Source organism: Podarcis gaigeae, assembly GCF_964106915.1.
Source record: "Podarcis gaigeae genome assembly, chromosome: 3".
Taxonomy (NCBI): domain Eukaryota; kingdom Metazoa; phylum Chordata; class Lepidosauria; order Squamata; family Lacertidae; genus Podarcis; species Podarcis gaigeae.
Window position 1 is genome coordinate 63,187,000 of NC_139680.1, and position 27,998 is coordinate 63,214,997.

The 27,998-nt window shown below is 41.2% G+C and overlaps 4 protein-coding genes across 7 annotated transcripts in view; 3 read left to right on the forward strand and 1 right to left on the reverse strand.

Annotated features, from left to right (window-relative positions):
* PHACTR2 (phosphatase and actin regulator 2) overlaps positions 1-2,520 on the forward strand; it is a 68,122-nt gene extending 65,602 nt beyond the window's left edge. For all 4 annotated transcript variants that reach the window (XM_083731669.1, XM_083731671.1, XM_083731672.1 and 1 more), the window contains one exon: positions 302-2,520. In XM_083731669.1, coding sequence (XP_083587795.1) covers positions 302-317 — 16 coding nt within the window. In that variant the 3' untranslated portion in view covers positions 318-2,520. The remainder of the gene's footprint in view (positions 1-301) is intronic.
* Positions 2,521-4,416: 1,896 nt separating this feature from the next.
* LTV1 (LTV1 ribosome biogenesis factor) lies at positions 4,417-16,761 on the forward strand. Its single transcript, XM_083731686.1, has 11 exons — positions 4,417-4,814; positions 6,147-6,278; positions 7,122-7,313; positions 9,271-9,358; positions 10,675-10,819; positions 11,864-12,098; positions 12,513-12,640; positions 13,854-13,990; positions 14,215-14,267; positions 15,108-15,308; positions 16,377-16,761. Exons 1-11 carry the CDS (start codon positions 4,812-4,814, stop codon positions 16,488-16,490), a joined length of 1,428 nt encoding a protein of 475 aa, XP_083587812.1. The 5' UTR covers positions 4,417-4,811; the 3' UTR covers positions 16,491-16,761.
* Positions 16,762-17,252: 491 nt separating this feature from the next.
* ZC2HC1B (zinc finger C2HC-type containing 1B) lies at positions 17,253-25,940 on the forward strand. Its single transcript, XM_083729577.1, has 8 exons — positions 17,253-17,849; positions 18,332-18,396; positions 19,763-19,882; positions 20,699-20,837; positions 22,257-22,384; positions 23,972-24,077; positions 25,204-25,276; positions 25,786-25,940. The coding sequence occupies exons 1-8, from the start codon at positions 17,813-17,815 to the stop codon at positions 25,808-25,810; spliced, it is 693 nt and encodes a 230-aa protein (XP_083585703.1). The 5' UTR covers positions 17,253-17,812; the 3' UTR covers positions 25,811-25,940.
* Positions 25,384-27,648, reverse strand: SF3B5 (splicing factor 3b subunit 5). The gene has a single exon (XM_083729578.1). The coding sequence runs from the start codon at positions 27,284-27,286 to the stop codon at positions 27,026-27,028; it is 261 nt and encodes an 86-aa protein (XP_083585704.1). The 5' UTR covers positions 27,287-27,648; the 3' UTR covers positions 25,384-27,025.
* Positions 27,649-27,998: the final 350 nt, after the last annotated feature.

Below are 27,998 nucleotides of genomic sequence, written 5' to 3' on the forward strand. Positions count from 1 at the left end.
CTTTCATCCTTTCAATCTCTGTAATTATTAGAACGTTATTCCAGATCCAGCAGCCCACAGAGAGCCAAGAAGCAAGCGTTTACATTGTCAGTCATGGAGATTTGAACATTTTAGCAGGCATTTTATATCCATGTTGCTCAGTTCAGTCTTAAACACGCTTGAAATACAGATTCAAGTCATATACAGAGAAAACAGAATTTGAATGTTTTGGCTTTTACAGATATTTGGACCCATGCTAAATCTCCAGGAACAGGAAGAGAGATTTGAAATAAAGGTTTATTTTTCTTTTTATCTACTGCAGGTTTCACCGTCCATAAGTGTTTGAAAATATCCTGCAATCCAGACACACACAAACTACCAACATGGGGGGAGCGCAGCATCTCAAGAGTGCCCTGTAACTGAAATGTCTGCAGCAGTTTAACCTGAAGTCATTGAACAATGTGGCCTCCACATTTAACAAAAGTGATGAATCTAAGAGAGATCCTGGAAGGAATGTGAAAGCAGTTGCATAATAAGAGAGGAAATGGTATTGAGGTCATCTTATTCAGAGTAAATTATACCTTTTTTTGGCTAGAAAAAAAAAGAAGTGAGGCTAATTGTTGCCAGGATCCACTTTCATGTAGGTTAGAAACAGACAGAAGAGAGTCCCTACCTGTCAGCCAATAGAATAATGTTAGGGTGAAATTAACCTAATGCTATATGGGGGTATTGGATAACTTCTTAAAAGTGCAAACCCAAGAATGTGAGCAATTCTGTGTGTACTGTTCCAGAATCCTCAACTTTTCATAGCCAAGTGGAGAACATAAAGTTCTCTCTTCATAAACAGGGCTTACAATACAGTGCAGTGCCAGTGAATTTGCCAGTAATTAGTCCTAGCTGGATTCATAGGCTTTTAAATAATAATAATAAAAAATATATGACTGTCATGCTTTTTAAAAGTGCATTGAGGCTACAATCTTGAGCAGAGCTGGGCAGTAGAAGGAGGTCAGAACTTTTGAGCGTGCAACTATGTCCAGGATTGTAACATAGATTTTTTTTTTAAGGAAAATCATGGTCCTCCATAATCATGTACTAATTTGAGAAACATGTTGAGGAAGGACAATTTGTGAAATTGTAATGAAAAGATGCAGATAGAAATGCCTTTTGAAAAATCTGGGTTTTGAAGTCGGGGCTGAATTGCTGACTTCTAGCCTTGCTTAGGCTACGAATCTTGACAATCAAATTATGAAGCCAAACAGAAATGAAAGTGAACAATAAAGCAGTTTAACAAGTAGTTTGGGTCTATTTTTTATCTTTATAGCTTCAGCTACATTAACGGATTCTTGGATCAGAGTACATAGTATAAGACCTAGAAGCTGTTCATCACTTGCCAAGACTTTCCCTCTAAATTGCACAGCCTCATGCTACTGCCGTGTGCCAGCACTCTCGTAGTTGGCCATTCCAGGGCAGAAAGAGCAGACTTTTTTTGATGGACAACATCATTTGCTGGCTACAGAATATATGGGTATTACATTGCCTTTGTGTTTGGGACTATGTGCAGAGAATATTAGTATGGACACGGCCCTTCCCTATGTGACCACTGTGTCCGCAAATGGGGGGGTTGGGAGAACCTATTCCACATAACAGAGCCTTGTTTCTCCTCTTTTAGCAAATGTACACAGGCATTGTGTCAGGACAGTCTGAGGAATGAGGCTGCCTATGCACATTTCTTACATCTTTGTCCAGCCTGCTTGATCAAGTCGAGGGGAAAGGGCTGGACAGTGAATACAGATCTCAGGTCCTGCTTGTGGACTTGCCATAAGCATCTGGTTGGCCACTGTGGGAACAGGATGTTGTACTTGAGGGGCCATTGTTGTGACACAGCCGGCTCGTCTTATGTTCTTATCTCCCATTCCCTAAAAGGTATATCTATGTATCCATGTACCAAACGGGTGAAACCAGAGCTCTGTCATGCCCTTCAGGGATCTCTCAGCCAGTGGACTCTGTGCCTGTGTGGGGAAGGGTTGTTCCGTAGGTGTCCCTACAACATCCCCATAAAGGACCTTGTGAAAATTATAGAAAGGCCTTGGAACCTACAGCCTGTATTTGTTGTGTGTTAATAATGCAAAGCAAATTGTCTACTTTTATACTATCTTGTAATTGTATTTGTGAATACATGTTTAGTTAAGTTTAAATAGTATACGGTGGTGAGAGAGGCAATATGTGCTTTATTATGTTGGCCCTGAGTATGTTGGCTTATTATAAGCCTATGACATTGTTTACACTAAAAATTGTCTTATATTAGCACTTATTTATCCTTTTAATGTACACGGTGAAACTTCTGGGCCTGAAATACACAACGGCATGTATTGCAGTATTACAATATATATATATATATATGCTATTTATCCTTTTTAATGTATGTACATACTACAATTTATTTTTGTCTATGTGCCCTGTTTAGTTCTTAATTATAAAAGATATGTATTTTTTTCAGGCAATAAATGGTCTCTGTCACTTAATTATTATTTTTTACCTCAACACTTGTATTGTATTCTTCTGGGTTAGCTTTAGTTATAAAAGTTAAGAATGTCCAACAGTGCAGTCCGGTTTGTGTGTACTCTGACTTAAGCCCCACTGAGCTCAAAGGCTCAAACAAGTAAGTTTATGTGGGATCGCAGCCAGAAATCTTTAAAGAGTGGACACACAGTTAAGCTGGTAATATTGTATCATGTTCATTACTAATACATTTACATTTGCATTAAGTGTAGTGGGCTGTATTCCCCACAACTCCAAAATAAAAAATAATTGTATTTCCCAGTCTTATCATATTGAAATACACATAGTTTCTAAATGTTGGGTAGGTGCACAGGGATATTGCTAACAACTACTAATAACCTAATGAAACATCTGAATGCCTGACATAGCAAAGAAAAATAATCAGTATTGTTCTGTTCCCATGGAGAGGGCCATGGGTGTGGGCAGGTAGGCAGCTGCACCCTCCCAATCAAGTTAAACAATAAAAATAACTAACTGACCAATCATGTTGATTCTGCCCCCCCCCCCCGAAAAAATCCTTGCTACTACACGGCTGAGGAAATGTTTTCTTCTGCCATTGGCTAGAAGTGGAATTAAAACAGTGGTTTAATTAAGGACTTAAATTGAGCTATATAACCTAGCAATGCCTGTTCCCTTACCCAAGATCTTTTATGTTTACTGAGAAGTTCCACTTAACAGAGGTCATCTGCACCTTTAATTAGAACCTTCCTCTTGGCAGCTTCTGCCCCAATTGTTTCTTATGAAGTGAGCTAGGGATGATGGGAGTTTCAGTCCAACATCAACTGGAGGCTCAAGTTTGAGAAACAATGTGAGCGCCTTAATTACAGTACTTTGTTCCGCTCATCAACTTTCAGATCATGACAGGTTGCTTGGGGAAAACTACCACAAATCACCTTGCTTGGGGGATAGGCTCTTATTGCCAATTTGCTACTAGGCCAAGTTCAGTGTGTTGGTACTAACAATTAAGGCTCTATACAGCTCAGAATCAGGTTATTTGACAGACCCTACCCCTTAAATGCCCAGTAGAATAATAGATCACTGTATTCTGAAGGAGTTTCTTCTGCAAGTTCCAAAGATCTCAGAAGCCTGCCCCACATTAATCTGGAGCACTGCTTTCAGTGTGGCTGCCCCTGTTCTGCGGAATAGCATTCCTGTCAAGAAACAACAGGTAAGATTTTTGTTCACACAGGCTTTCCCAGCTGGGTAAATGGGTCTTTGCCAGGAGTGTCTATTTTGCATTGTTTTAGTGTTGTTTTTTAAAAAAATGTATCGATGGATTTGTGTGTATGTGTGTCCGTGTTCCTGTTTTTATTATACATTGCCTTGACATGATTGTGCATCAAGCATTTATTTACAGAATTTACATACATACATACATACATACATACATCAATAAATAAAGCTCCTGACACAGCAATAAAAGCAAAAAAAGACAGTTCCTGAGCTGTCACTTTAATTTAAGCAAACAAGAAGGAAAGGCAGAAATAAATATATCCTAATTTCTGCAATGGTGGGGGTGGGGGGCTAAAATGTGTTACCCTGTCCCTGAGTTCTCTCTGGTGAAAGAAAGGTTCGAATCGCCCCTAAGATAAAATAGATTGTAGCATTGTAGCACACGAAAGATGATGCCGCAAAAATGAAGTCACACGCCATTGCAGTACACATTGGTGCTTTCCGTATACTGTACATACAACCACAGTATACATTCATTTGCCCCTATTACTTCAGGCACACAGATCTCCCAATAAGCTGAGGTTTCACCACTGAGATGCCGTGGGATAGAAAGACATCACTTTGAGACCATAGAGACTCACGGCCAAGAGTGGGGCATTTCAATTTGTACCAGAGCTCCAGTGCCGCTCCGTTTCCCACCAGCACTTCCGCCTGGCAGATAGGGTCAACACCATTGAACTCTTTTGCCGGGGGTGGTTTTTTGTTTTTTTACTCCGTGTAACTTCGTACAATAGCAGACACGGCAACTTTTTCTCTTAACGATAAGTATTTCTACATTAGTGCTATTCAAATGAAGTAGAAATAGAGTGTGTTCTCCCACTGCTCCCCTCTTTCCGAGCAGCCTAGTATGAATTGGTATGTTCTAACGATGGCGGACGAACGGACGCCATAGAGAAGGGAAACCAGAGCGACGCCGGAGCCGGAAGCACGTGAAACGGAGTGGGCACGGGCAGCTGCTGTGCTGGTTTTTAAAAAGTCGCGTGCTGAGGGGTCTTGGAACGTTCGGTGGGTGACGACGGCGACGTCCGTGTCCTCGCGCCATGGTAGGTGGCTGGGCAGGTGAAGGCGGCTTGAGGAGGAGGAGCCTGCGTGCGCGCTCTGAGGATGACGCTCCTCCTCGCGGGGTCGCGCTGGCAGCCTCGGGAGAAGTTCTGTTGTTGTTCCTCCGGCCTCTTCCCTGCCGGGACGGGGCTGGAGACCTAAGGCCACAGTGGCCTTTTCTTAGCAGTTGTGGGGGGGGGGGGATTGAGTAGGCAGAACAGTGGGGCAGAAATGGAGGCAGATGGCACGGGCTGCATACGCGCCATACGTTTGAAGTGCATTTCTCCTCATCTCTGGGAGCTGTAGCTTACCCTCAACATGCTACAATTCCCAGCAAAACTACACTTCACAAAAATTCCTGGGGAGATGTGCTTTAAATGCATGCCGTGTAGGCAGCCAAGGTCTCTCAAATATCACTTTTGTAATCTTGATATTTGTTTGCACAACAAACAAAGAAACATTTGTTTTGCTTTCCTTATGGGTATCCCAAGGCGTTTCGGCACCTGAGGTGAAATGCGCCACTGCCACCCTTACGATGGAGCGTAAGAGCTCTGTTTCTCCTTGAGGAGCCCTTGCAGAGTCTCACCCGCCAAGCAGCAGGGTGAGATTCCAGATCCCCTGCTCCTACCCAGCAGATAAGTTTTGCACCGGCTTCTCCTGCCACACCACCAGACGGGGAGATCTCAACCCTGCCTGGTGGCAGTGCTGGATGGCAGAACACCTTGCCTCCCCTCTTGTTGACCCAGCGGAGAGACCAGCAACAAAGCTGGTTGGTGGAACGGGTATGCTGCCCCTTGGGGGTTGCCACCTGAGGCAGCCACCTCACCCTGCCTCATGGTTGGGCCTGCTCTGGCTTTCTTACCCACCAGGCAAAAGGTATTTGGAACACTCAGGATCTCTCCTACAAGAAGCTGAGATCTGTAAGCCCATGTCAGAGACATAAAACAAGTGCATAAATGTTGGTTGCTGCAAGTGTGTGTTTGTTAACCTAGGGATTGTCAGTTTTGAAAACCAGCAAAACTTTCCTGGGTACCACACACATACTCCATGCAGCCAAGCACACACCACAGCCTAATCTCTTGACTACAGCAGAATGCTTATTTCAAGCCAGCAAGGAAATGATATCATGCGGGTGCCAAGTGCATGTGTGTCTCCAGGCACCAGATCAGTGGGTAAGCCTATAATCCAAACAACTTTTGACTAATTTGCTTTGCTTTTCAATTTCAGATAGTTGTAAAAGTTATTGGAAGTTTCAGTCAGAAGCGGTCCGTATAGTTAGGCAGAAAAATTGTCAATTATGGATCATTCTTAAGTATCCTTACTTTGTTTTGCAGCCTCACAGGCGGAAGAAACCCTTCATAGAAAAGAAAAAAGCCGTAACCTTTCATTTAGTACACAGAAGCCAGAGGGACCCCTTGGCAGCAGATGACACTGCACCCCAGAGAGTTCTGTTACCTGCACAGAAGGTGGTTATAAAATACAGTGTTGTAGGAAAGTGGCTGAGCTTTTACTTTTCAGAGGATTGAGCCAGAAATTATTTCAGCCTTGAAGTTTTGGGGTTTGTAATAATGTGTAATAATTCCCTAGCACTTATTTGCATTACAATTTTTGCATTTTGAACCATGTGGCATACATACTACACTCTGTAGTTTTCAAGGAAGTATAGTTCAAAGAAAAATCTAATTGGGCTACTTGGAGGTGAGGGAATGCTAAAATCTGTGTTCACACACTTCATAAAAAGTGTTTAGAAAGTTACTGTATCCAAAGTGCCTGCTTTCTCCCTGAAATATTTGCTTCCTCGTAATCTATGTTCAGGGATGCAGGTGGCGCTGTGGGTTAAACCACAGAGCCTAGGACTTGCCCATCAGAAGGTCGGCGGTTCAAATCCCCACGACGGGGTGAGCTGTCCACGACGTTGCTACCCTGCTTCTGCCAACCTAGCAGTTCGAAAGCATGTCAAAAGTGCAAATAGATAAATAGGTACCGCTCCGGCAGGAAGGTAAACGGCGTTTCAGTGTGCTGCTCTGGTTCGCCAGAAGCGGCTTAGTCATGCTGGCCACATGACCCGGAAGCTGTACGCCGGCTCCCTCGGCCAATAAAGCGAGATGAGCGCCACAACCCCAGAGTCGGCCATGACTGGACCTAATGGTCAGGGGTCCCTTTACCTTTAATCTATGTTCAGCAAAAATACTGGGCAGATGCTTTTATTGATAAACTGCTTTGAAATGTTTCATAGGAAGTGATTCATAACTGGAATTATTACACAAATAAATAAATTTGGGACCTCTCCCTCAAAAAAAAACCTTTAGGGGGTTGATGAAAAAAGAAGAGAGGAACAGAGGAAATATGGAGTATTCTTTGATGATGATTATGACTACCTGCAACATCTCAAAGAAGCTTCTGGACCTTCTGAGCTCGTTCCATCAAGCATACCCAGTCAACAAGGCAGGATTGTTGTGACCACAGAAGGAGAGGTACACGAGGAAATTCAGCAAATTCCAGTAAGTACACAATGTACTTGTCATGGTACTCTCATAAGGATATTCAGCAAAGACGTCGTGTTTTTTTTTTAAAAAAATTAAAGGCAGGATTGAAATTATTAAATAAAGTATTCTGAAAACTTCTAATAAATGTTGTGATGAAACATTGCGGCCGTTTATCACACCTATGTTGTTGTTTTTGAAATCTTTGAGGCTTCAGCCTATGAAACTTCCTACCTTAATACCTAATAAAGTTCTCAGGCAGGCCTTAACGAATGTTGCATTCACTATAAAACCTTTAACCACTGCCACCAAAATAAATCCTCTATGTCTTGAAGAAACCCAGGAGCCTGCTTCCTGTGACATAGACATGGGATTGACAACACAACTAGAGGCAGATGAACAAACTTGATTTTATTGTTAAGTGAATTATTTACATAAAAAAGTGTTGCATTTCAGGTGGTAGGATGCAATTTCTTAAGTGTACAGTTTGCAGTTAACCAGGGTATCTGCTGCTACAGTTCCTAACATCTAAGAGGGTTTTTTGCAGCCAGATAAGCCCCCAGTAGTTTTTCCCTGGGACCCAATTTGCTTGACCTTCACACCGGGCAGCCATAAGGAGGAACTGATGCTGAGCAGCAGACTTCTTCCTATTGACTTCTAGAATAGTTCAGATGTTTGCTGAAATCCACCCTCTGGTCAAGAGCTCATCTTGAAACCCTCTGGTTCTGGATTTTGGTGCCTACTTGAAGCTTCACCACTACCTCAGAGCATGCCTTCATGCTCTCCCCAGCTGCCAGTTCATTTCCCAGCAGTTTTCTCACAGTTTTCTCACAGACTGCCAGCATTACTTTTTCCAAGCTGAGCTCTGCTCTCCTCTAGTTGGCAGCCAGCTGACAGATTGGCCTTTTGTTCTCCCTCCAGCCAGAGCCTTCTGACTACTTGTGTCCTTGCCCCTGTCAGGGAAGCCTGACCTGTCTGTCTTCTTTCAGGGACTAGTCAGTGATTCTACATGAACAAATTCTAATGGGCAGTTGAATTTGTGGACCCCTTGATGAAAGCAAATTGCATTTTAGTCTACACCTGGTCCATCTATAAACAAAGGGAGCTTCTCCCACTAGTCATTTTCAGACAGTCATCGTGAAACCTCCCTCCTTAGCAACTGTTACTAAGGCAGCCATAAGTGTTTTGTGACCATCACAAAGTCACAGAGCTAGGCTTCTGGTCTTTTGGGTTACATTATAACCTCAGCCACACGTTTCTCTCAGAATATAAATGTTACTAAGTATTATCATCAGTTTATTTTGTAATCAGCCTTGCCACAAAGAACTACGCTCAAAAGCAATGTACCGTAGCAATGAGAACAAAAATGCAACTGCCTCTTTCACTGATTGATTCTGTGAATTTTGTTACAATGGACTAACATGGCTTTTTAACTACTATTGGTGTGAATAAGTCTAATAATAGTAGCTAATAACACAAATGATAAAGTTTTGTAATTTTTAAATTCAGTTTCTATCAAGCAGATTTATAGAAGCCCCTTTCAACCTATGAGATTGTAGCTGTATGTCTCTTTGGGGGCCATTTGGAAGGATTAGAGGTGTGGAGGGAAGATTTTTACCAAACACGTATCAATTAACAAGTTGGCTAGTGGTGATGGAACATACTGCCATAACATCATAGTTTGTGCATCTACAAAAAAAAGGGGGGGCATTTTCAAGAAGTTACTTATAAGCAGGATTTAGGATTCCAGCAGCCTTGCTTGTCAACTTGCACTCCAGAGAAGCCTCTGTAGAAGAAATTCTTACAGATACTAGTCCACTAAGGGGGGGGGGGAATGAACATACATGTGCTGTGTCTCCAATTTCAGAACAGGCAAATATTTTTTAAAAACAGTAATAATATTCAGTGGTTTTTGTGTCTTGAGTAATTTTTTAGGGGGGGAAATGACCTCTGTTTTGTTCTTTTTGCTTTTTAGGCCCCCACCATTAACTTGCCCTCATCAGTGTTTGCATCAGAATTTGAAGAGGATGTGGGATTGTTAAACAAAGCTGCTCCCATTTCAGGTACTAAATTTACACTGCAGTCTGGTTCATATTTACTAAGAAGATATACTATGTTAAATGGAGGCTACTCTCTAGAAAGTGACTATCAAAGTATAAGCTTAAGCTGTCTCTTTGTCATAGCATCTATTATTACAGAATACTTTTGTTGCAGAATTTCTATATGAGCAGCAGCAGCATCACTATGTAATCTAATAGAAAATAGGAGGTGAAACTATTTTCTATGTGCTTTGGGATTGCCTAGATCTCTTTATTCTTCATTCAAAATCAAATTAGCATCAATTATGCAGAACAGATAAATGTTTTTGCAAGATGCATTGTTCTACCATGCTGGAAGTAAGTCTTCTGGAAACAGGGAAAAGGACACAACTTTTATTTCAGTTTTGTAAATACTCAGAATAGACCCATTGAGATCATTGGACTTGTCCATTGATTTTAGTGGATGAACTCAAAGTCTGACTTAGGACTCAGCTATACAGCTGCAAATAAAACATTTTAAGTGTGGTTTAAGTGCAATATACAATGTGACACTAGATGGCAATGGTGAGCCTTGTGGAAAATTCAATGTATTTTTTTATTTAAAAAAACCTTTAAAAAAAGCACTGTCAGAACATTTTTTATATGTGTGTTGTTTCCACCTCAAGTTGGCTATCATACTCATTCTTCTATTCACGTGTGGTGGGGAATAGGTAAAAGGTAAAAAGTCAAAGGTGACTATTGGGTGCAGCGCTCACCTTGCTTCAGGCCGAGGGAGCCGGCATTTGTCCACAGACAGCAGGGGAAAAACTCTTGTAAACTGTATGAGAATAAAGTTCTACCATAAATTACTTACCCTGAAAAGCAGGCTAGTTTTGGGTTTGTCTGTTTGTTTTTTTAAGTTGTGTACTAATAACCATTTCATCAGCTTTCTTTGTATTTTTAAAAGAATTTGGCAGCAGCCTGTTTAAATATAGCAAAATCACTTATTGAATTTTTTTAAAAAATAGTAATTTGAAAACAAAAGCAGATGCTATAACACAACTCCTCTCATAGAACACAGTAAAAATTAATTAATCTAATTTTCCTCACCCTTTTCTAAATTAGCTCTGGGCCCCAAAAGCCTTCCCATTCAAGTGGGGGGTCTTGCAACACTTCTAAAAGGTACTCAGGTTTGAGTCTGCCATAGAAGGGGATTCTATAAAGGGAACAGCCACAATGAATGGTTTTCTATGCTTGGCTAAAGACTAGTGTTTACAGCAAACTGGCTGTTTGGCTCTGACACTTTCTGAGAAATGGCTTGTCATAACTCGTTTATAAGGTGTTATTTTATCTATCATTAGGGCCTAGGCTGGATTTTGATCCTGACATTGTTGCGGCACTTGACGATGACTTTGATTTCGACAATCCTGATAATCTTCTTGATGATGACTTCATTTTAAGGGCTAATAATCAAGGAAGCACAGAGCAGGAAAAGGAAGCTTGTTGGTAATGGAATGGAAAAGTATTACTGTCCTTCGTTGCCTTTCTGTTCTTTGTTTTGTGTTTTGCCGCTGGGCAAAACGTCGCTAAGGAACTATCTTCATGCTCCTTTTCATATAGACACTTTTCAGTTTCTGAAAATCAGCACCTCATCAGCTATTTAACTGTAAAATAAGAAAAGTAATGACCTATGACCTGGTTAGACAAGAGGTCCGAAAAGAAATGAGGTGAGGAGGAAGAGCAGCAGCCTGATAGAGATCCATCAGAAGCTCAAGTGTACCACTTTCAATTTAGGGTAGACCTATTGAGCACTTTATTTCTTTACCAAGGAAGGCTTAAGACACTTCTCATTCTTAGGGCTTCTGGCAAAACAAACAATACATTCAGAGTTCAGCTTCATCCTCCCCCAACCACTTACATTGTTTCTCAAATCTCTGTAGCTTCTTCTCTCTATAAAGTTTGCCCAACTATCCTGTCCTCTCCTTACTGTTTCTCACAGTGGCAGTCTATCATTGCCTATGACCCTGAGGCAAATGGAAATAGAGTGCCTTCTAGAAGCAATGCTGCTGCAGCTGACTCTCTTTTCCCACCTGTCTGCCTTGTTCTATGCTGCCAGAAGAAGCATAGGCACCCACAAGTTCTGCCCATCGTCACCTCTGACCCACCTGTGTTTACTTTCCATAGTGGCGAGGCAGTCATATATGTTTGCTGCCGGCCCCTGACAGCCTTCTAGACAATAATAATCAATTGCAGCTGCAGAGAAAACAAGTGGCTTCAACCCCCTTCCCCTCTGCTGTTGCCTTACAGCAGCCATTCCATCAAGCTATGTTTACATGTGGTTATAAAAACTGTCAGAGTTTGCTTTTCAACCTCCTTTCCCATCTCCTTTCCTTCTATGCTTTGACTTTTTATTGGAAGCCTTTCTACCTCTGTTTCAAATGCCATCCTGGGAGCCATTTTGGCTAAAGAGCAAGATAGAAATTATTTACGACTTCTTTTTTTAAAAATGAGATAGCTGGGTTTCTTTTTCTTTTTGGCTGCTCTTCCTAGGGAGTCTGGAGATGAAGATGAATGGGAGGACGTGGAGGAAGAGGATGGAGAAGGCACCCAGAGTGATGTGGATTCGGATGGTCCTTTGTCAGATGACAGTGAGATTAAAGGAGAAATGAAAGAATTTCTTTTCATGCAAGAAGAGACCAAGAGCCGTTTCACAGAATACTCCATGACTTCTTCAGTAATGAGAAGGAATGAACAGCTGAGCCTTTTGGATGAGAGATTTGAGAAGGTGAGGTAACCTAACGGTAATGATTCTGGTGACGCTTAAAGGGTTTTTGGCAAATATTCCCCCACTCAAACTCTGATTCTGATACAGGCAGATCAAAGCCCTGTTTAAATGGCTACTTATTATTTATCCAATGATAGAAAGACTGCTAAACAATCATACACTGTAATATGTACCTTACATATTTTTGTTCAATATCGAGTAACATTTATTCTTAACCATAGATATGTTATTGTCAATCAGCACTGTAGCAAATAAATTTGTATTAGTTTTTACATAAAGGAGAAAGAAATTAGGAGGATGAAAACAATTGTTTTCAAAACTCTAATTCCTCTCCCTGTGCGGTTTAGATTTGTGACTGTAGTTATATAATTAGTTCCAGATACGTTCATATTGAGTGTTGTGTTTTTTGTTTAGTTCTTTGAGCAGTTTGACGATGATGAAATTGGAGCACTGGATAATGCCGAATTGGAAGGTTTCATTCACAGTGACAGTACGCGGTTACAGGAAGTCTTGAATGACTACTACAGAGAGAAGGCAAAGAAGTACGTAGAATGTCCCAGCTGTCTGATTTCTTGGTGTGAATTAAAAGAATTTCTATAGAACCCTTCGACATCAGGGTGATTTACAAATGTTGGACACAAGCTACAATCAAAACATTAAAAGGCCATTTAAAAAAAATGAAATTATTTTAAAAGGCTAATCAAAAGGCCATTGTGTAGCACGAAAAGGACAGTTGCATGAGCACTAGGGAAGCCTCCTGGGGAGGGGATGTTCCGAGTCCAAAGATGACGACTCACATAGATAGCCTTAGCTCCCAGCTTCAGCTTTCCCATTTTATGCTAGGAAGGGAAGCGTCTTTGCTGGTTTAGTGTTTATGTATTCTATTTACTGATTAATTTCCAGAGACTACATTGAAAGCTGAATAATTTTTATTTAAAGGCATTGTCATGAAAAACACTATATTTCCTCTAATTGTTTGATTTGGTTGTGATTTATCTGGTTCATGGGGGAAGAGCTCAGTTGGATCTCTTGTTTATATTCATGCTTGACTGCTGTTACCGATGATCAATTGCTATGTTAGAAGAAGAAAGCCAAAGTCTTTTAAATATATAGCTTTTGATGGCAAAATGTTTGGCTTGACGCATGTATTGATATTTACTTCATATTGACGCAAGATAATCAACATTCTCTGCCTCTAGCAGCAATTATAAAGTGTGTGTCAGATTCAGAAGAGGCAATTGTGATGTCCTGTCAAGTATCTGATTGAAGGAAAAGGAGGAGGGAATGTACTTCAGCAGGGTTTAACATTCAGTATATACATTTTATGAAAAATAAATAAATACCTTTAATTATATACAACTGGGTATGCCGCAAACAACATAGGCTGTATTAAGAGAAAAATATTTAGCTTTTTTGCAGTTGGAATGCCTGCTGATACTGTGCAAAAAAAATGTATTTTATTGTGATGCACAATTAAGGGGAACTCCTTTGCCAAATTACACCTTTCAAAAACATAATGTATATCCACCATTTTCTGCCATACCAGTTGTTGCCAGATTGCAACTTGCGTTATCCCTGGCCATTGACCATGCTGGCTGATGAATTCTGGTGTCCAAACAAAGTGTGGAGAGCATAAATTAGCCACCGCTGCTCTAAGGGATACTGATCAATGGAAAAGCAGCTAGAGGCAGTTTTAAATTTAAATTTAAAATGTTTTTAATATGCCTTCATGAATCTTTTATTTTTCTCCAAAAGCTGTGTCAAACATGAAGGTCTCGAAATCAAAGAAGATTCAAAGCTGCTCCCCAGTGAGGAAGAAGATGAGACAGAAGAAATTGCACCTTTGGTTATTGAAGAACCCAAAGAAAAGTGGGATTGCGAATCCATTCTGAGTTAGTGTCTAGAGCTACATGTTTTTTCCCCCCAATGGCTAAAAAATGCAGGGATTATACTGCTGCTTTTGTGTGTCAAACTAGCACACACAGTAACTATTAACGAAAAAGGCCAATGAATAAGAAATTATTAATAGTTTGGTCTATAACAAAAGTTTTAAAATCATAACTGGGGCAGTAACTGATTGATTACTCAAACTTGTGTCTCTTTTTTTCTCCTTAAGGTACCTATTCAAACTTATACAATCATCCAAAACTTATTGAGGTTCCACAAAAGGTAAATTGAAGTTTCTATTTTATATCATTTTAAGAATTTTGACCAATAATAGGCACATCCAAGAATTTCAGCATGCCTAGTGTGATTTTTTTGCTTTAAAGGAAAAATAAAATAGCAAGCCTTACCATCTTGAAAATGGCTTTTGAAATTAAAAGCCATGTGGCATGGAAAATGATTGTCTCTGGGTTGTGTAGATGATTGTCTCTGGGTCATAACTGGTTGTGTAGTTCTTTGGTTCCCTATCCCAGTAGCATGTGTGGTCATAAGCTTACATGTTTTGGGATAATTGTAAGTGTTCTTCAGACCTGTTTGTCATTACTCAAAAGTGATCCAGCATAGACTGGTTGGTGTCTTTTCTCTCTTCCTTTCAGCAGTATTAAATATTTTTGCATTTATTGCTCTCACAGAAAACAAGTTCTTAGTAACTTGTTTTACCTGGAAATCGGAAGCTAAAAAATTATCACTATTCTCTGCTTTAAATACTAAACATGCATGCACAGTTTCAAGTAATTTCTATGTAATCTGCCAAAGATTTTCAACAAGTATAAGGAAGCCATTTAATAAATATTGCAACAGAACAAGAATACATTTTTATTATTATTTAATCATAGCCAAACAGACATTCCTGCCCCCCAAGCAAGGTTATAAATTCTGCTTTGACTGAGCATTGATTTGACACTTAGGGCCTATAGGTTCTGCTGCAATGAACTTTGGACTGGGCTGATTGGGGAAGAAAGCCACAGTGTTATTGCTGGCTTATACATGACATGAAAAAGTATAGCAAGGGGTGGGGGGGAAAAACCACATTTGTTAGTTTGTTTGTATGTATTTACTTTTCAGCCCAAACCGATTGAAGTGTCAAGTAAGACAGGAATCCCTCTGGGTGTTTTGCCCGGAAGAGGACTTACAGCTAAGCAGGCCGAACGCATGGAAATGATTAACGACAGTGACCTGCCGAGAGTAGCCACACAACCACGATGCAAAAACGAGAGTAAAGAAGATCGGAAAGCTAGAAAACAAGCTATTAAAGAAGAAAGAAAGGTAGGCTTCTTTCACTTTTTTCAGCAAATACTGAAATGTGCATTTGTCTGATTGTCACTTTCACTAAAGTAGTTGGTCAGTTTTAACTTGAACCAGAGCCATTTACATCCTAACTTTTGAACATGAACCCAGGTAACTTCACTGTTTCCAGGTTGTCTCCCATAGATAAGCACCAACAGACTGAGACCATATTAGGTGTATGCAGGCGTATTTCTGCAGCATATATGTCTTTTGACTTCTGTCCTTTTACAATATGCTAAATTGTTGTTATGAAATAAAGGGTGCAGAGGGCAATGTACACTGGGCACCACAGTGACACTGGTCCTGATCAGAAGGTGATCACCTACTCAGAAGGGAGTAGGTAAATGTAACTTAATCAGAAGGTGACACTATTGTGCTCTATATTAGATCCTTATCAATTGTTAATCTTTATCTGATTGGGAAAAGATGCTGCTTTGTTCTAATGGTGTTTCTCTGTATGGGTTTAGGAGGGGGCAGAAGTTCCTTTGTTCCATTTCAATTGCTAATACCAGTATTGGATTTATGCTAATTTTTTACAGATCTTTGCTCATAGCAGTTGGCTGCTTGCAAGAATCTTTGTATTCTTTGTGACCAGTACAATAAATTTAAAAGTGCAGCCCAGAAAGAACCCAAAAACTGGCATGTATATAGTTGAAAGGATTGGTAAATCGGTCACTTCATTCTGAACTCTCTACATGTTACTTGTGATAACAATAGAAATAAACTAGCTTTTTAAATGAGATGCGTTTCTGCAGCATTTGTAGCATGGAATAGCCAATGTGGTGCCCTCCAAAGCTTGCGGAGGGTGCATTTGGGTTGTATCCAATGCTGCCTGTGCACAAACAGAATGGATTTCTGTTCTGGAAGGGACTTCGCGTGCCTCCTTCTCCCTGCACATCCCTCAAAAACTGTTTGGGAGGGTTGGAGGGTCTTCCACAGATGACTGGAGAGCATGCGAGGGGCTGCAGAGGCTGCATACTATTTTATTAAGGAAACTGCTTTGGGAACTTCTTTGTTGAAATGTAAATAAATGGTTTATCTGTGTAGGAACGCAGAATGGAGAAGAAAGCAAACAGATTGGCCTTCAAGCAAGAGAAGACGAGGCAAGAGAAAGAGCTGCTCAACCTGAAACAGAATATTCAAGGGCTCAAGCTGTCATAATGAAAAACAATTGCTTCTTGTTAAGGACACTCAGCTACCATACTCTTTGCTGACACCTTTTGGAACTTCTGTCTTCAGCCTGACAACAGCAAAGTTTGAGATAATGACTTTTTGAATTCAGATATAGTCACTTATCGGCATCTGGTTACATCCAAAATAATTTTTGGGTACCACTGAAATAAAACTGCTGTAATATTTTCTCCTATGGAAGTGTTGCAGGCATTTGTTAAGATGGGCAAACTCCTCTATAGTAAAATCTCTTTACTAGTCACTTTTGTCTGCTATCATTATAACAATTAGACTTTCAAAACTTGGTTTAATATTTAAGTTAATACTTCTGTGTTGCTGCTTACAGGAATGGTGTTCAAGAGGAATTAACTCCTGCGATTGGAGAGGCAGGGTGTTATCTTAAGAACCTCATGTTAAAGTATCAGGCCATGAGTCAAATGAATTCAACATAGCACTAAGGAGATAATCAGGGGCATTTCTGCTTGCCTGGCAAAATGATTTTCCCTCTCTTCACCCTGCGTGCTATTCTGGGGATTCTCCTGAACCTCCCGAACAGATTTGTGGGAGGAGAGGAAAGCCATGTTGCGCCAGCAGCAGTCCTTGCATGAGCTTCCACTAGCAGACCCATATATTTCAGCACTACTGATGAATATGAAATGGAAGCACCTTTTTCATATGCAGACTTTCTGTCTAATTCTTTTTCTAACTTGATAAAGGGCTATTTATTGGCATGTAGCAGCATATACATTGAGCATGATCTTCTTCCAGCCTCTGTATTCTGCTGCCTCTGAACATGAAAATTCTATCTAGTGCTCATGGTTATACATTACTAGCCCAGCCTCCCAGCATTTCCCTCAAAGAACCTTTCCTGAGCATCTTGTGGTTCCTACAACACATTATCACTGTCCACCTAAGGAGGGACGGGGTTAGTGGTAAACAGTTCACCTTGGCAAATCAAACTGCTAACTTCAAGCTTGCCTCTATTAGTTTTAACTACTTTAGAAGTTTCTGTAGCTGAAGAAGCAACTGCCTTATTGAACATCTATTAAGTCAAGGTGTCCCATTACTAACACTCACTGATAACTGTCTTGTAGAGGAAACAAATGTATTCAGAGTAGCTTAACTTCTTTTTTCATGTGCAGCATTGCATGATGGAGGGGTTGCATGTGTCATAATTGTTTTAACTGTCAGCCAATGACATTTAACTTGGGCTTTTACAAGTAAAGGAGCTAGATAAGCAAGAGTAAACTACCTGGTGCACCTGTCTCCCTGAAAAGTATTAAAGGCAGAATTTGATATCACTGCACTATGAGATGAGTGTGATTCCTGGGAATAAAGCAGGAGCTGTAGGTATGTAATATCCTCAATCTTTACTTTGAGCTGTAAGTAACTTTTATCAGTGAATGGTTTTGCACAGGCTCTCTGCTCTTCATTACATTTAAGTAAATGTTTGTCCGTACTGGCTGATATTTGCAGAAGCTATTCATAGAAATATGTCAAACATGTTGAACAGACCACAGTCATGGAAGCTACCCTCATTCATGCAGTGAGTATGATAAGTAATACATCACTCAAAGTATTAACCTTGTAACATCCTTCTGGAAGCACCTTTTTCATATGCAGACTTTCTGTCTAATTCTTTTTCTAACTTAATAAAGGGCTATTTATTGGCATGTAGCAGCATATACATTAAAAACAATATTAGTTGGATTAATATCACGAGAAGAGGGGAAGCACAATTGGAAGAGAAAAAATGAGATTGTGTGGATTTCTTGGATGTTAGAAAACCCTGGATAAGTAAGTAATAACTTGTATTCTTCCATTTCACACAGATGCTAGCAGCCAGAATTTGCTTTCTTGTGAAATCTGTGGAAGACATTTTACACAGGATGCACTGGTAAAAACAAGACAATTAACCACTGAATATATTTAGTGACATAAAAGCAACCGTAAGATAATTGACCAAGCAAGAATGGAAATGACTCTGTTAATGAATGAATTCAGTAGGCTGGTTCACAACTGAAGTTAACCTTACAGCAGAAGCTTTCATAGACTGCAGCTTTTAAGGAATTCAAAGCAGAAATAGCAACAGGCAAGTACTTGGAAGTACTTGTTAGTGTTTACAGTAAACATCCCTCATCCCCGCCTTTTATTCAATGCAAAGAGAAGAAAAATCAGTAATAAATGGAAGCTCTCCGCATACCTCACGTATCTTAGAAACAATTCCCAATGTTTCCTTCACAACATTTTTACATATGTTAATGTGTTTCTCAGTCCCTTAGCTCTGGGCAGTTCGGACCAATTCAAGTTCATGTACTCAGGAATCCTTTTGAATATTGGATGACCATGCTACATTTTCACTTCACATTTAAACTACCTTTAATTGCCACTCTTAGCAGCTGCCACCACATGAATATCAGTAAACACAAGAGCTGGGTCCCCTCCCCCATTTACTTATTTTTAAATTTACATTTATGTATCATCTTTCCTGGGTCTCCCCACTCCATTCTGTCCTCACAACCACCTTCTGAAGTAGGTTAGACTGAGGAGACACCGTGAACTTCATGACTGAGTAGGGATTTGAACCTGGGCCTCCTGGGTACTTAGGTGTTCATATGCCTTCCTTCACCGCTTAGCTAACATGCAATTAGCAAGGGGAATTCAGAGTTACAAGTTTTAAAAGTCCCTTGTTCAGGCCATTTTAAAGTGTCCAGGGTGGTTTATACATTATCCTCAAACTAGACTTTTGCCAAGCCACGCAGCCTTTACAAAGGCATTACATTGGACCCAGCATAAAAACCAAACATGAAAAACCGATGCTGCTTTTTCTAAAAAAAAAAGTTTTTAAAATCCCTGTTTACAAGATTATATCCTTACAGGTGCAACAGCCTGAGCCAATCAAAGGTGAACAAGCCACTTGACTTGGTTGGCACTACAGCCAAATAATTACACCTCTGCTAGGGAAAACATGCACACCTACCTTACTAATATTTAACTTGAGAAAATGAGAAGTATCCCAGATTAGTCAAATTAGGTACCCACATTTATTCCATGTCCAGGATAGATTTCAGACACAGGTAATTAGATATACATACAAGTTAGGCATCATCTCCTTTGCTGACTCCCAAAAGCTTGGGCACACTACACCAAGGCTTGACTTAATCATGCCTTTCATTTTTGGAACCCTACATTTAGAGCTCAGTATAACATTATTTTGATCAACCCTTACTTGGCAGACCTTTCTCTGTCTCTCTCCATCTTAGGCACGACATGAACCAATATGCAGAAAAGTCTTCAACAAAAAGCGCAAGCCATTTAATTCCTTGAAACAGCGACTGCAGGGAACTGACATTCCAACAGTAAAGAGGAAGCCACCCCCGAAGGTATTTTTGAATTAGGCATGCAACTTGACTCAAATATCTCAGTTCAGGGATGTTTCACAAGAGTTGGGGTGACTTATTTGCCAGACATAAGGACTGTGCTAATACATAGGGTTGAAATGTCCTGTAAAAGTTACTGTAGCACTGAGTCATAGATTAACCCTCTGACTCTGCTTCCCTTACATTGCCTACTAGGAAGTAAGTGCATATTTCTTCTTCTTCCTCTTTACAAGCCCTCCAAGACTTCTTCATTCACTATGAAACTGTGCTTTTGGAACCATCCATTTGGAGCTCATATTAACATCTAGTTTAATTGCTATTTCCTGGTTCAGAAATAAAGATCCTAAGAATACATTATGCTTCCCTCAAAGAAGAGGTGAGCATTGTGATTCCATGATTCTTCAACTCAAGATTAAGAAATTCATCTACTTGCCCTTACCCACCAGGCTCTCTAATCTCTTTCCATCTATACACAGGCTGCCATACCCTCCCTCTTCAAATCTTCCACCAAGCCCAGGCTTTGGCTGCCACCTAAATCCACCACGCTCCTACCCCAAAACCCATCCTTCCTACCCACTCATTTGTTAGAGGTGACACTGTCATAGTTATCTCCCATCTTCTGCACCTGGCACAAGAAAACCAAGGAACTGTATTACCTGTGTTTAATAGATAATTAAACTTTATTATTGCTTGTTATTGTTTCATCATTATAACGCATTTAACATCTCTTGAAATTCTCTTTTCAAAAACAGTTTAGGACTATGTATCTATTAATGCACCCTCAGACTGAAAAATGTGATTCAAGTATTTCCTTTTCAGAGCCAACCAGAGAGAAAATCTCATTGGAGACAACAACATGAGGACTTCATTAATGCAATCCGATCAGCCAAACTTGCCACTATAGCTATGAAAGAAGGCCGCCCTCTGCCTCCGCCACCGCCTCCAACCATTAATCCAGGTTATTTACTTGCATTGAAGCTGTTCATCCTTGTTTAAAAATAGAGGGTTGGGTCCAGGCTCACAGAGGGTCCAAAGATTCAGAGAAATCTCCTGCAGAGAGGAAGAAATATTCACTTCCTTCACATGTGGGAACATCCCGTGGATACAATTCTGCCCAAGGGCAGTCTGGGTCTAACTCAGAGAGTCATTTGAACAATTAACTAAAACAGAGCTAGTGGATAGTACTGGACTTCCACTCAAGAGAATAATTTTCAACTCGGCTACTGTTTCAGTGGGAAGTCTCTCTCAACCAAATTTCTTCATCTGCAAGATAACAATCATAAGCCTGATTCACACATCATTCTAATTCAAAGCATGACTTAGCATGAATGTGCAGGCTACTGGAGAGATTGTGTCTGCTTTGCTCCCCGCCCCCCGCCCCCGAGTTGTTTTGCTACTGTGCAATGCTGAGCTAAACCATAGTTTGGCTCAGCATGTTGTCCCAGCCTGGGCTTATTTTAGCTTTCTCCAGCATAACCACAAGCTGTAACCAAGCTGTCCTGTGGTTTATAACTCATGGTTTGTCCAGGAGAGTTAAGCCATGAACCTGGATTCAGATGACAAAGGGAAACTGGCTCATTGTGGCATATTCACATTATTTATATATTTTACGTTACAGATAAGTAGCCGTGTTGGTCTGCCATAGTCAAAACAAAAAAAATTCCTTCCAGTAGCACCTTAAAGACCAATTAAGTTAGTTCTTGGTATGAGCTTTCGTGTGCATGCACACTTCTTCAGATACACTGAAACAGAAGTTACCAGACCCTTCTATATAGTGAGAAGGTGGGGAGGGGTATTACTCAGAAGGGTGGTGGGAATGGCTGATTGGCAGATAGCTGTGATGAGCCTGTTGACGACTCTTAACGACTGCAATAGGTCTTACAGGAAAAAGCAAGGGGTGAGAAGGTGAAAAATGGCTTTGTCATGTATAATGAGATAAGAATCCAATGTCTTTGTTCAGACCAGGTCTCTCCATGGTTTTAAGTTTGGTGATAAGTTGCAATTCAGCAGCTTCTCTTTCCAGTCTATTTCTGAAATTCCTTTGTAGTAAAACAGCTACTTTGAGATCTTGTATAGAATGTCCTGGGAGATTGAAGTGTTCTCCTACTGGTTTCTGTCTTGTGATTCCTGATGTCGGACACAAATACCCCTCCCCACCTTCTCACTATATAGAAGGGTCTGGTAACTTCTGTTTCAGTGTATCTGAAGAAGTGTGCATGCACACGAAAGCTCATACCAAGAACTAACTTAGTTGGTCTTTAAGGTGCTACTGGAAGGAATTTTTTTTGTTTTTTTATATATATTTTATAACAGTGATGTTGTCTCCCAGGTACTATATAAATTGCTTTTATAGCTCTCGTTCCTTTGTTATATTCAGATTATATTCAGTGTCCTTACTGCATGAGGTTTAATGAGGCTGCAGCAGAAAGGCACATCAATTTCTGTAAAGAACAAGCAGCCAGGCGTGCATTTGCTCCAGGTCAGAAAGGATCCAAAGCACCCCCTGTAAGTAATTTTATTTTATTCAAGCCATTAGTCACATTTTTGTCCCCTCCTTCTTCCAGGGGCTATATAGAATAATAAAAACAAGGAGGAGCGCTGCCAAATGTATCTCCGTTAATTCTTTCACTTTCCCATGAATTCTGGAGAAGGGTTGCGGTTCAGTACTGGAGCACCTGCTTTGCATGCAGAAGGTCCCACATTCATTCCCTGGCATGTACATCTGGAACTGGGAATATCACCTCCCTGAAACCCTAGAAAGCCTCTGCCAATCAGTGTAGGCAGTAATGAGTCATGGTCCATGCCTAAGCATATATTATATTATGGTCAATGAATACTTGTTCATTGCAACATTATTTATTTTCTTCTAATTTTGCCACTTCACTCTAAAGGTTCTAGAGTACTCTTCTCCCATTAAAAGCTGAATGCCAAATGTTTCCAAATGTCACATTTTTTTGAGCTATAGAAAAGACTGATGGATGAATAAACCAGTCAAACCAGAATTTGCAAACAAAAAAAAACTCATAGGAAAATGTGCAGAAATATTTTAACCAACAGACTGGAAGGTTTTCACCTTTTTAAAAAATACATAATTTTTTTAGTCCCTGTAGGGTTGCTATAGGGGACGTGGGTGGCACTTTGGTCTAAACCCTGAGCCTCTCGGGCTTGCCAAATGGAAGGTCAGTGGTTCAAATCCCCACAACAGTGAGCTCCCATTGCTGTGTTCCAACTTTTGCCAACCTACAAGTTTGAAAACATACCAGTGCAAGTAGATGAATAGGTACCGCTGCGGCAGGAAAGTAAACGGCGTTTCTGTGCGCTCTGGCTTCCATCACTGTTATGTTGCACCAGAAGTGGTTTAGTCATGGTGGCCAAATGACCTGGAAAGTTGTCTGGACAAACATCAGCTCCCTTGGCCTGAAGCGAGATGAGCGTCACACCCATCACCTTTGACTGGACTTAACTGTCCAGGGGTCCTTTACCTGCCATAAAGCAATTTTTCTAAGGTTTTTTTCTCCTCCAGTTTGACTTGTTGGAAATTATGAGAGGTTTTGGGGAGAATCTAAGTACTCTAGCTAATACAGTGGTATCTCGGGTTAAGTACTTAATTCGTTCTGGAGGTCCGTTCTTAACCTGAAACTGTTCTTAACCTGAAGCACCACTTTAGCTAATGGGGCCTCCCGCTGCCGCCACGCCACCAGAGCACTATTTCTGTTCTCACCTTGAAGCAAAGTTCTTAACCCGAGGTACTATTTCTGGATTAGCGGAGTCTGTAACCTGAAACGTATGTAACCTCAAGTGTATGTAACCTGAGGTACCGCTGTACACAACTTCAGTTAGTGAAGGGCTAATGTGGTGTAGTGGATAGTGTTGGATCAGAGAAATGTTGGTTTGAATTCTGCTGCCCCACACTGCAGAATATTTGGGTAGTCAGCCACTCTTTACCTAAACATCCTAGGATTGTTGAGAGGATAAACATATGATAGTCCCAAAGCTCCTTAAGCTTTTTGGATACAAATGTGATAAATCAACTGTACTGCATAATGAATGTATGCTAAAACGTTCTTTATATATTTACTGCGTATTTTCCAGGGCAAACAAGCAACTCCCAAAAAAGAACCAACCCTAACAAGTGCTGTGGGAACACTGCTTCAGAACAAGACACAGGAAGGCACTGATCCAAGCCAAGTAGTAATAGGTAAGTAGCAAAAATAACGTTGAATTAATGCTCCAAAATATTTGAGGGTCACAGAAATTATTCCTTTCAACTGCACCTCCCAAACTTTAATGTTAAACCATTTCATTGCATTTCACATTCATTAGCTAGTATGCCCTATTGTGAAAACCACCCTGTAGAAGAGATTCATTTTTGCTGCTGTTGCATATTGCATGGATGCCTTTACTGTTCTGGTTAAGCCAATTTTGTAACCGTTAGAACTACTCTAACAGTATCATAGGGCTTAGTAGGTGAGTTTTCTGTAGTTTACGATGGCTTTATAGACTACTTTTGAACTAATAATTTATTAATTGATATGCAATATAATTTGCTTTTTGGATTTTTTATGTAAACTATCTAGGGAGCCTATTTTGGGGCTCAAAGGGCTAAGTAGGATAGAAATAATTCTAGAAACAGTGGAAGGGATATAGCATTTGGTTTGAAGTGAAATCAATATTCAAAATTATTCTGCTATATACTCTTGCCTTTGGTTTGTATTTTAAAACTGAGTTATGGAAAAGCCCACAAACTTAGACCAAGCAAACCTTAGCATTGTGATCTTAAGACTGGAAATAATAACAGTCATGCACTTTCAAAATGCAATGAAAGTTTAATGCTTAAAGCTTCAATCCTATACTCACCTGGAAGCAAGCCCCACTGAACTCAGTGGAACTTACTTCTGAGCAAACATGTATAGCAGGGATGTCCAACACATCAATCACGATCTACTGGTCGATCCCTGTGAGGTTTTGGTAGATCGCTGGCCCCCTTCTGGCCCTGGGCCCCGCTCCCCGCATAGGCCTCTATTGTTACAGAAGGGAAGCCAGAATTTAGAAACCAGCCGTAAGGTTAGTGGCTGCTTCTGTTCCTCCCTCAGAAGAGCTGCAAAAAAGTCCCTAACCCTCCCTCCCAAAAAACGGGGGTAGATCACTGCCAGATTTTAATTCTGAAAGTAGATTGTAGTCTCTTGGGAGTTGGCCACCCCTGATGTAAAGGAATGCACTGTAATTCTACAAATGAAATCAGTGCTTGACTTTTTCTGGACTATGCCCAGAATGTATTTTTGCAAAGGATTTTAAAGAGGTATAATTGATTTGTTATTTTTAAGGGCGTGCTGCAGAAACCTCTGGTGGAACGCTGCAGAAAAAAGCACCTGGAATTCCCTCTGGGAAGGAGCCTGGGTAAGAAACAAAGTAACTACATCCCTGGGTTTTTACATGAGTGATCCAATCTTAATTCTCTTAAAAGCCATGAAAAACAGTTGAGAAACAGACCAGTCAAGGAAAAATGACAATTCCAAAGAACTTTTTATATAGAATAAATAAGCTTGTAAAATGTGGAAATACAAAACTTACTGCAAGTGCCAGATACCTTAATGTAAACATGACATTTTGCTATTTGTATCCATTTATGTAACTCTCATTTCTTCAGCATATGGCCTACAATATCCATTTTAGTAAACAAAATCATACAAAATAACCATGTATTGCTATACCAGCATCTGTATCAGGGGTATAAAAATAGATCAGTTTCTCAAGGTTTTCTAGCTGAACTATTTCAAAGTGGTCTTGATCTGTACCTTGAAACAGTCTTAACAGAGTCCACCTTCAGAGAAAAGAGAAACTTATACCATTGTATATGATCTGCTTTATTTCACAGCCCTCCTAAATTAATGTTTTACTGCTTTTAGGGTTCCAGTACAGGGCAAAAAATAAGGGTGGCATGTTCCCCCTTGCCTCTGAATAAGAGCACTTACTTTTTACAGCCCAGAAGTCCAGCAAACTAGTCCACCGATAAACATGTATCCTGTGTCTCATGAAACCTGTATGACTTTACGAACTATGCTTTACGAACTATGCAATAATAAAAGAAACATGATCAAATTCCTGGGAGTTGACTCAATATTTGCAGCTGGCATATACACAATAGCAGCAAATGCTTATGGACGATGGAGTGATATGCACACACACATGCTGTAATTTTAAGTTCAAGCCAAGTGTTTCCTATTTGTTCACCATTACATCCCCCTCCATTTTATTTAAGTATTTCCCCCCTCATTATATTGGTTAGCTACATGTAATCACTGGGTTGTGCTACTAATGAAAGAAAAATAATCAACAGACTAATCAAACCTAGGTGACCTTATGTGATGGATGTGGAAAATATGTAATACATATGTTGTGCAGCCTCCAGTCATTTTAATGGTAATTAAAAGAGGACTGCATGAAGCAGAGTAACAGCAACCCTCAACTAAAAGTATGGGGGGCCATTGCTTCTGTACATGTCCCCAAATATTTGAGAGCAATTTCGCACTTAACATATAACATTTTGAAATGCAGGTATTTAGTTTGCCCTGTGCAGTCCATTACAGATGAATCCCATGCAGGTCTACTCACAAGCAAGTCCCATTGACTTGAATGGGCCTCACTGGGTTCAACGGGACTTGCTCAAAAATACAGCCTGACCGACGTCTCCTGTATAAATTAACGAATCACCACAAAACAGATTAGAAGGCGGAGTGTGGAATTTATTAGAGAGTTGCCTAAATTCCTCCAAAAAAAGTTACAAAATCTAGAGTGAGGCGGGGGAGGGGACGCGTCGCTTTCAGGCCTCTTCCAAGAAATTCACGCCGCCTCCGAGCAAGGAGAACCACCTGCCTCAGTCTCTCGCGATGGACGGGCTTTTCACAGTTCGCGGCAGAATTGGGGGAAGTTCACAGCCGCGCTCTCCGAAGGCGCCTGGGACTCGAAAGGAAGTTGGCCCCGGGAGCGCAACAAGGGGGAGGGGGGCAGGATTTGTTCCAGAGAAGGCGGCCTCAGGCGAAGGAAGAAGCCGCGTCCCGTCGGCCCTCCTCGTCGCGGCGCTTCCCAAATTTCTCTCGCCCCGGCTGCCCTTTCCCGCCCCTTCTCTCCCGCGGGGCGCCAGGCGGCTCAGGCTTCGTCGGGCTTGTCGACGGGCGGCCCGCACGGCTGCAGCATCTTCTCCATGAGGTTGAAGCGGACGCGGGCTTTGCTCTCGTTCTCGGCGATGGCGAAGTAGTTGAGCAAGTCGAAGTGGCCCATGTAGGAGCAGTACGAGTCCCGGTGCTGGTTCACCAGCCACTCCCACTTGGTGGTGTCCGCGTGGCCCGTCCCGATGTACTTGGACTGCAGGTGCTCCAACTGGCTATGGATCGTGTAGCGGTCCGTCATGGCGGCGACGAGGAGGTACAGGAGGAAGGCGGCAACCGAGGCGGCGGCGGTGTCTCAAAGCCGGCAAAAGCGATGCAAGAGGACGAAACCGTATCAGCTCGGCCGAACTGGCCGCCTCTGCCAGGCCGCCGAAAAGCACCTCACAAAATGGAGGTCGGAGGAAAAGGAGGGACCAGACACGCACTTCCTTTTCCGGATCAACCTTGGCGTTATTGCGGTAGCTAGGTAACGTCGCTCTTGCATCGTAAACGTTCGCTCTCTATGGTCGCAATTCGCCGCGCCGAATGTGGGGCGGGCCTTGCTCACGGCGCAGCCAATGTTAGTCCTCCCTGCCTGCCTTTTAAACGAATGAGGCAAATGCTTTCGTTTCGCATTCACCGCAGTGGTTCCCCCCTTTGTTTCCGTGGTTCTCGGTATGGAGAGCAGAAGTTAAAATCCCCTGTGAAGGTCCGTGGGGAATCGCTTTTTCCAAAGCAGCGCTTCCTCAAGCCCTGTAGAAAGAATGAGAGTGTGTGCTCATTAAATAAACACAAGTTCATCTCTCTTGTCGGGGTTCAGCCTCGGGTCATGCGAAGTAATAATGCGAAGGCGTGCCTCTGAGCACGCGCAGAATCCCTTCTCTCCCTAGGTAAGTGTAGTAATTATAATTTATTTATATCCCGCCCATCTGGCTGGGTTTCCCCAGCCACTCTGGGCGGCTCCCAACAGAATA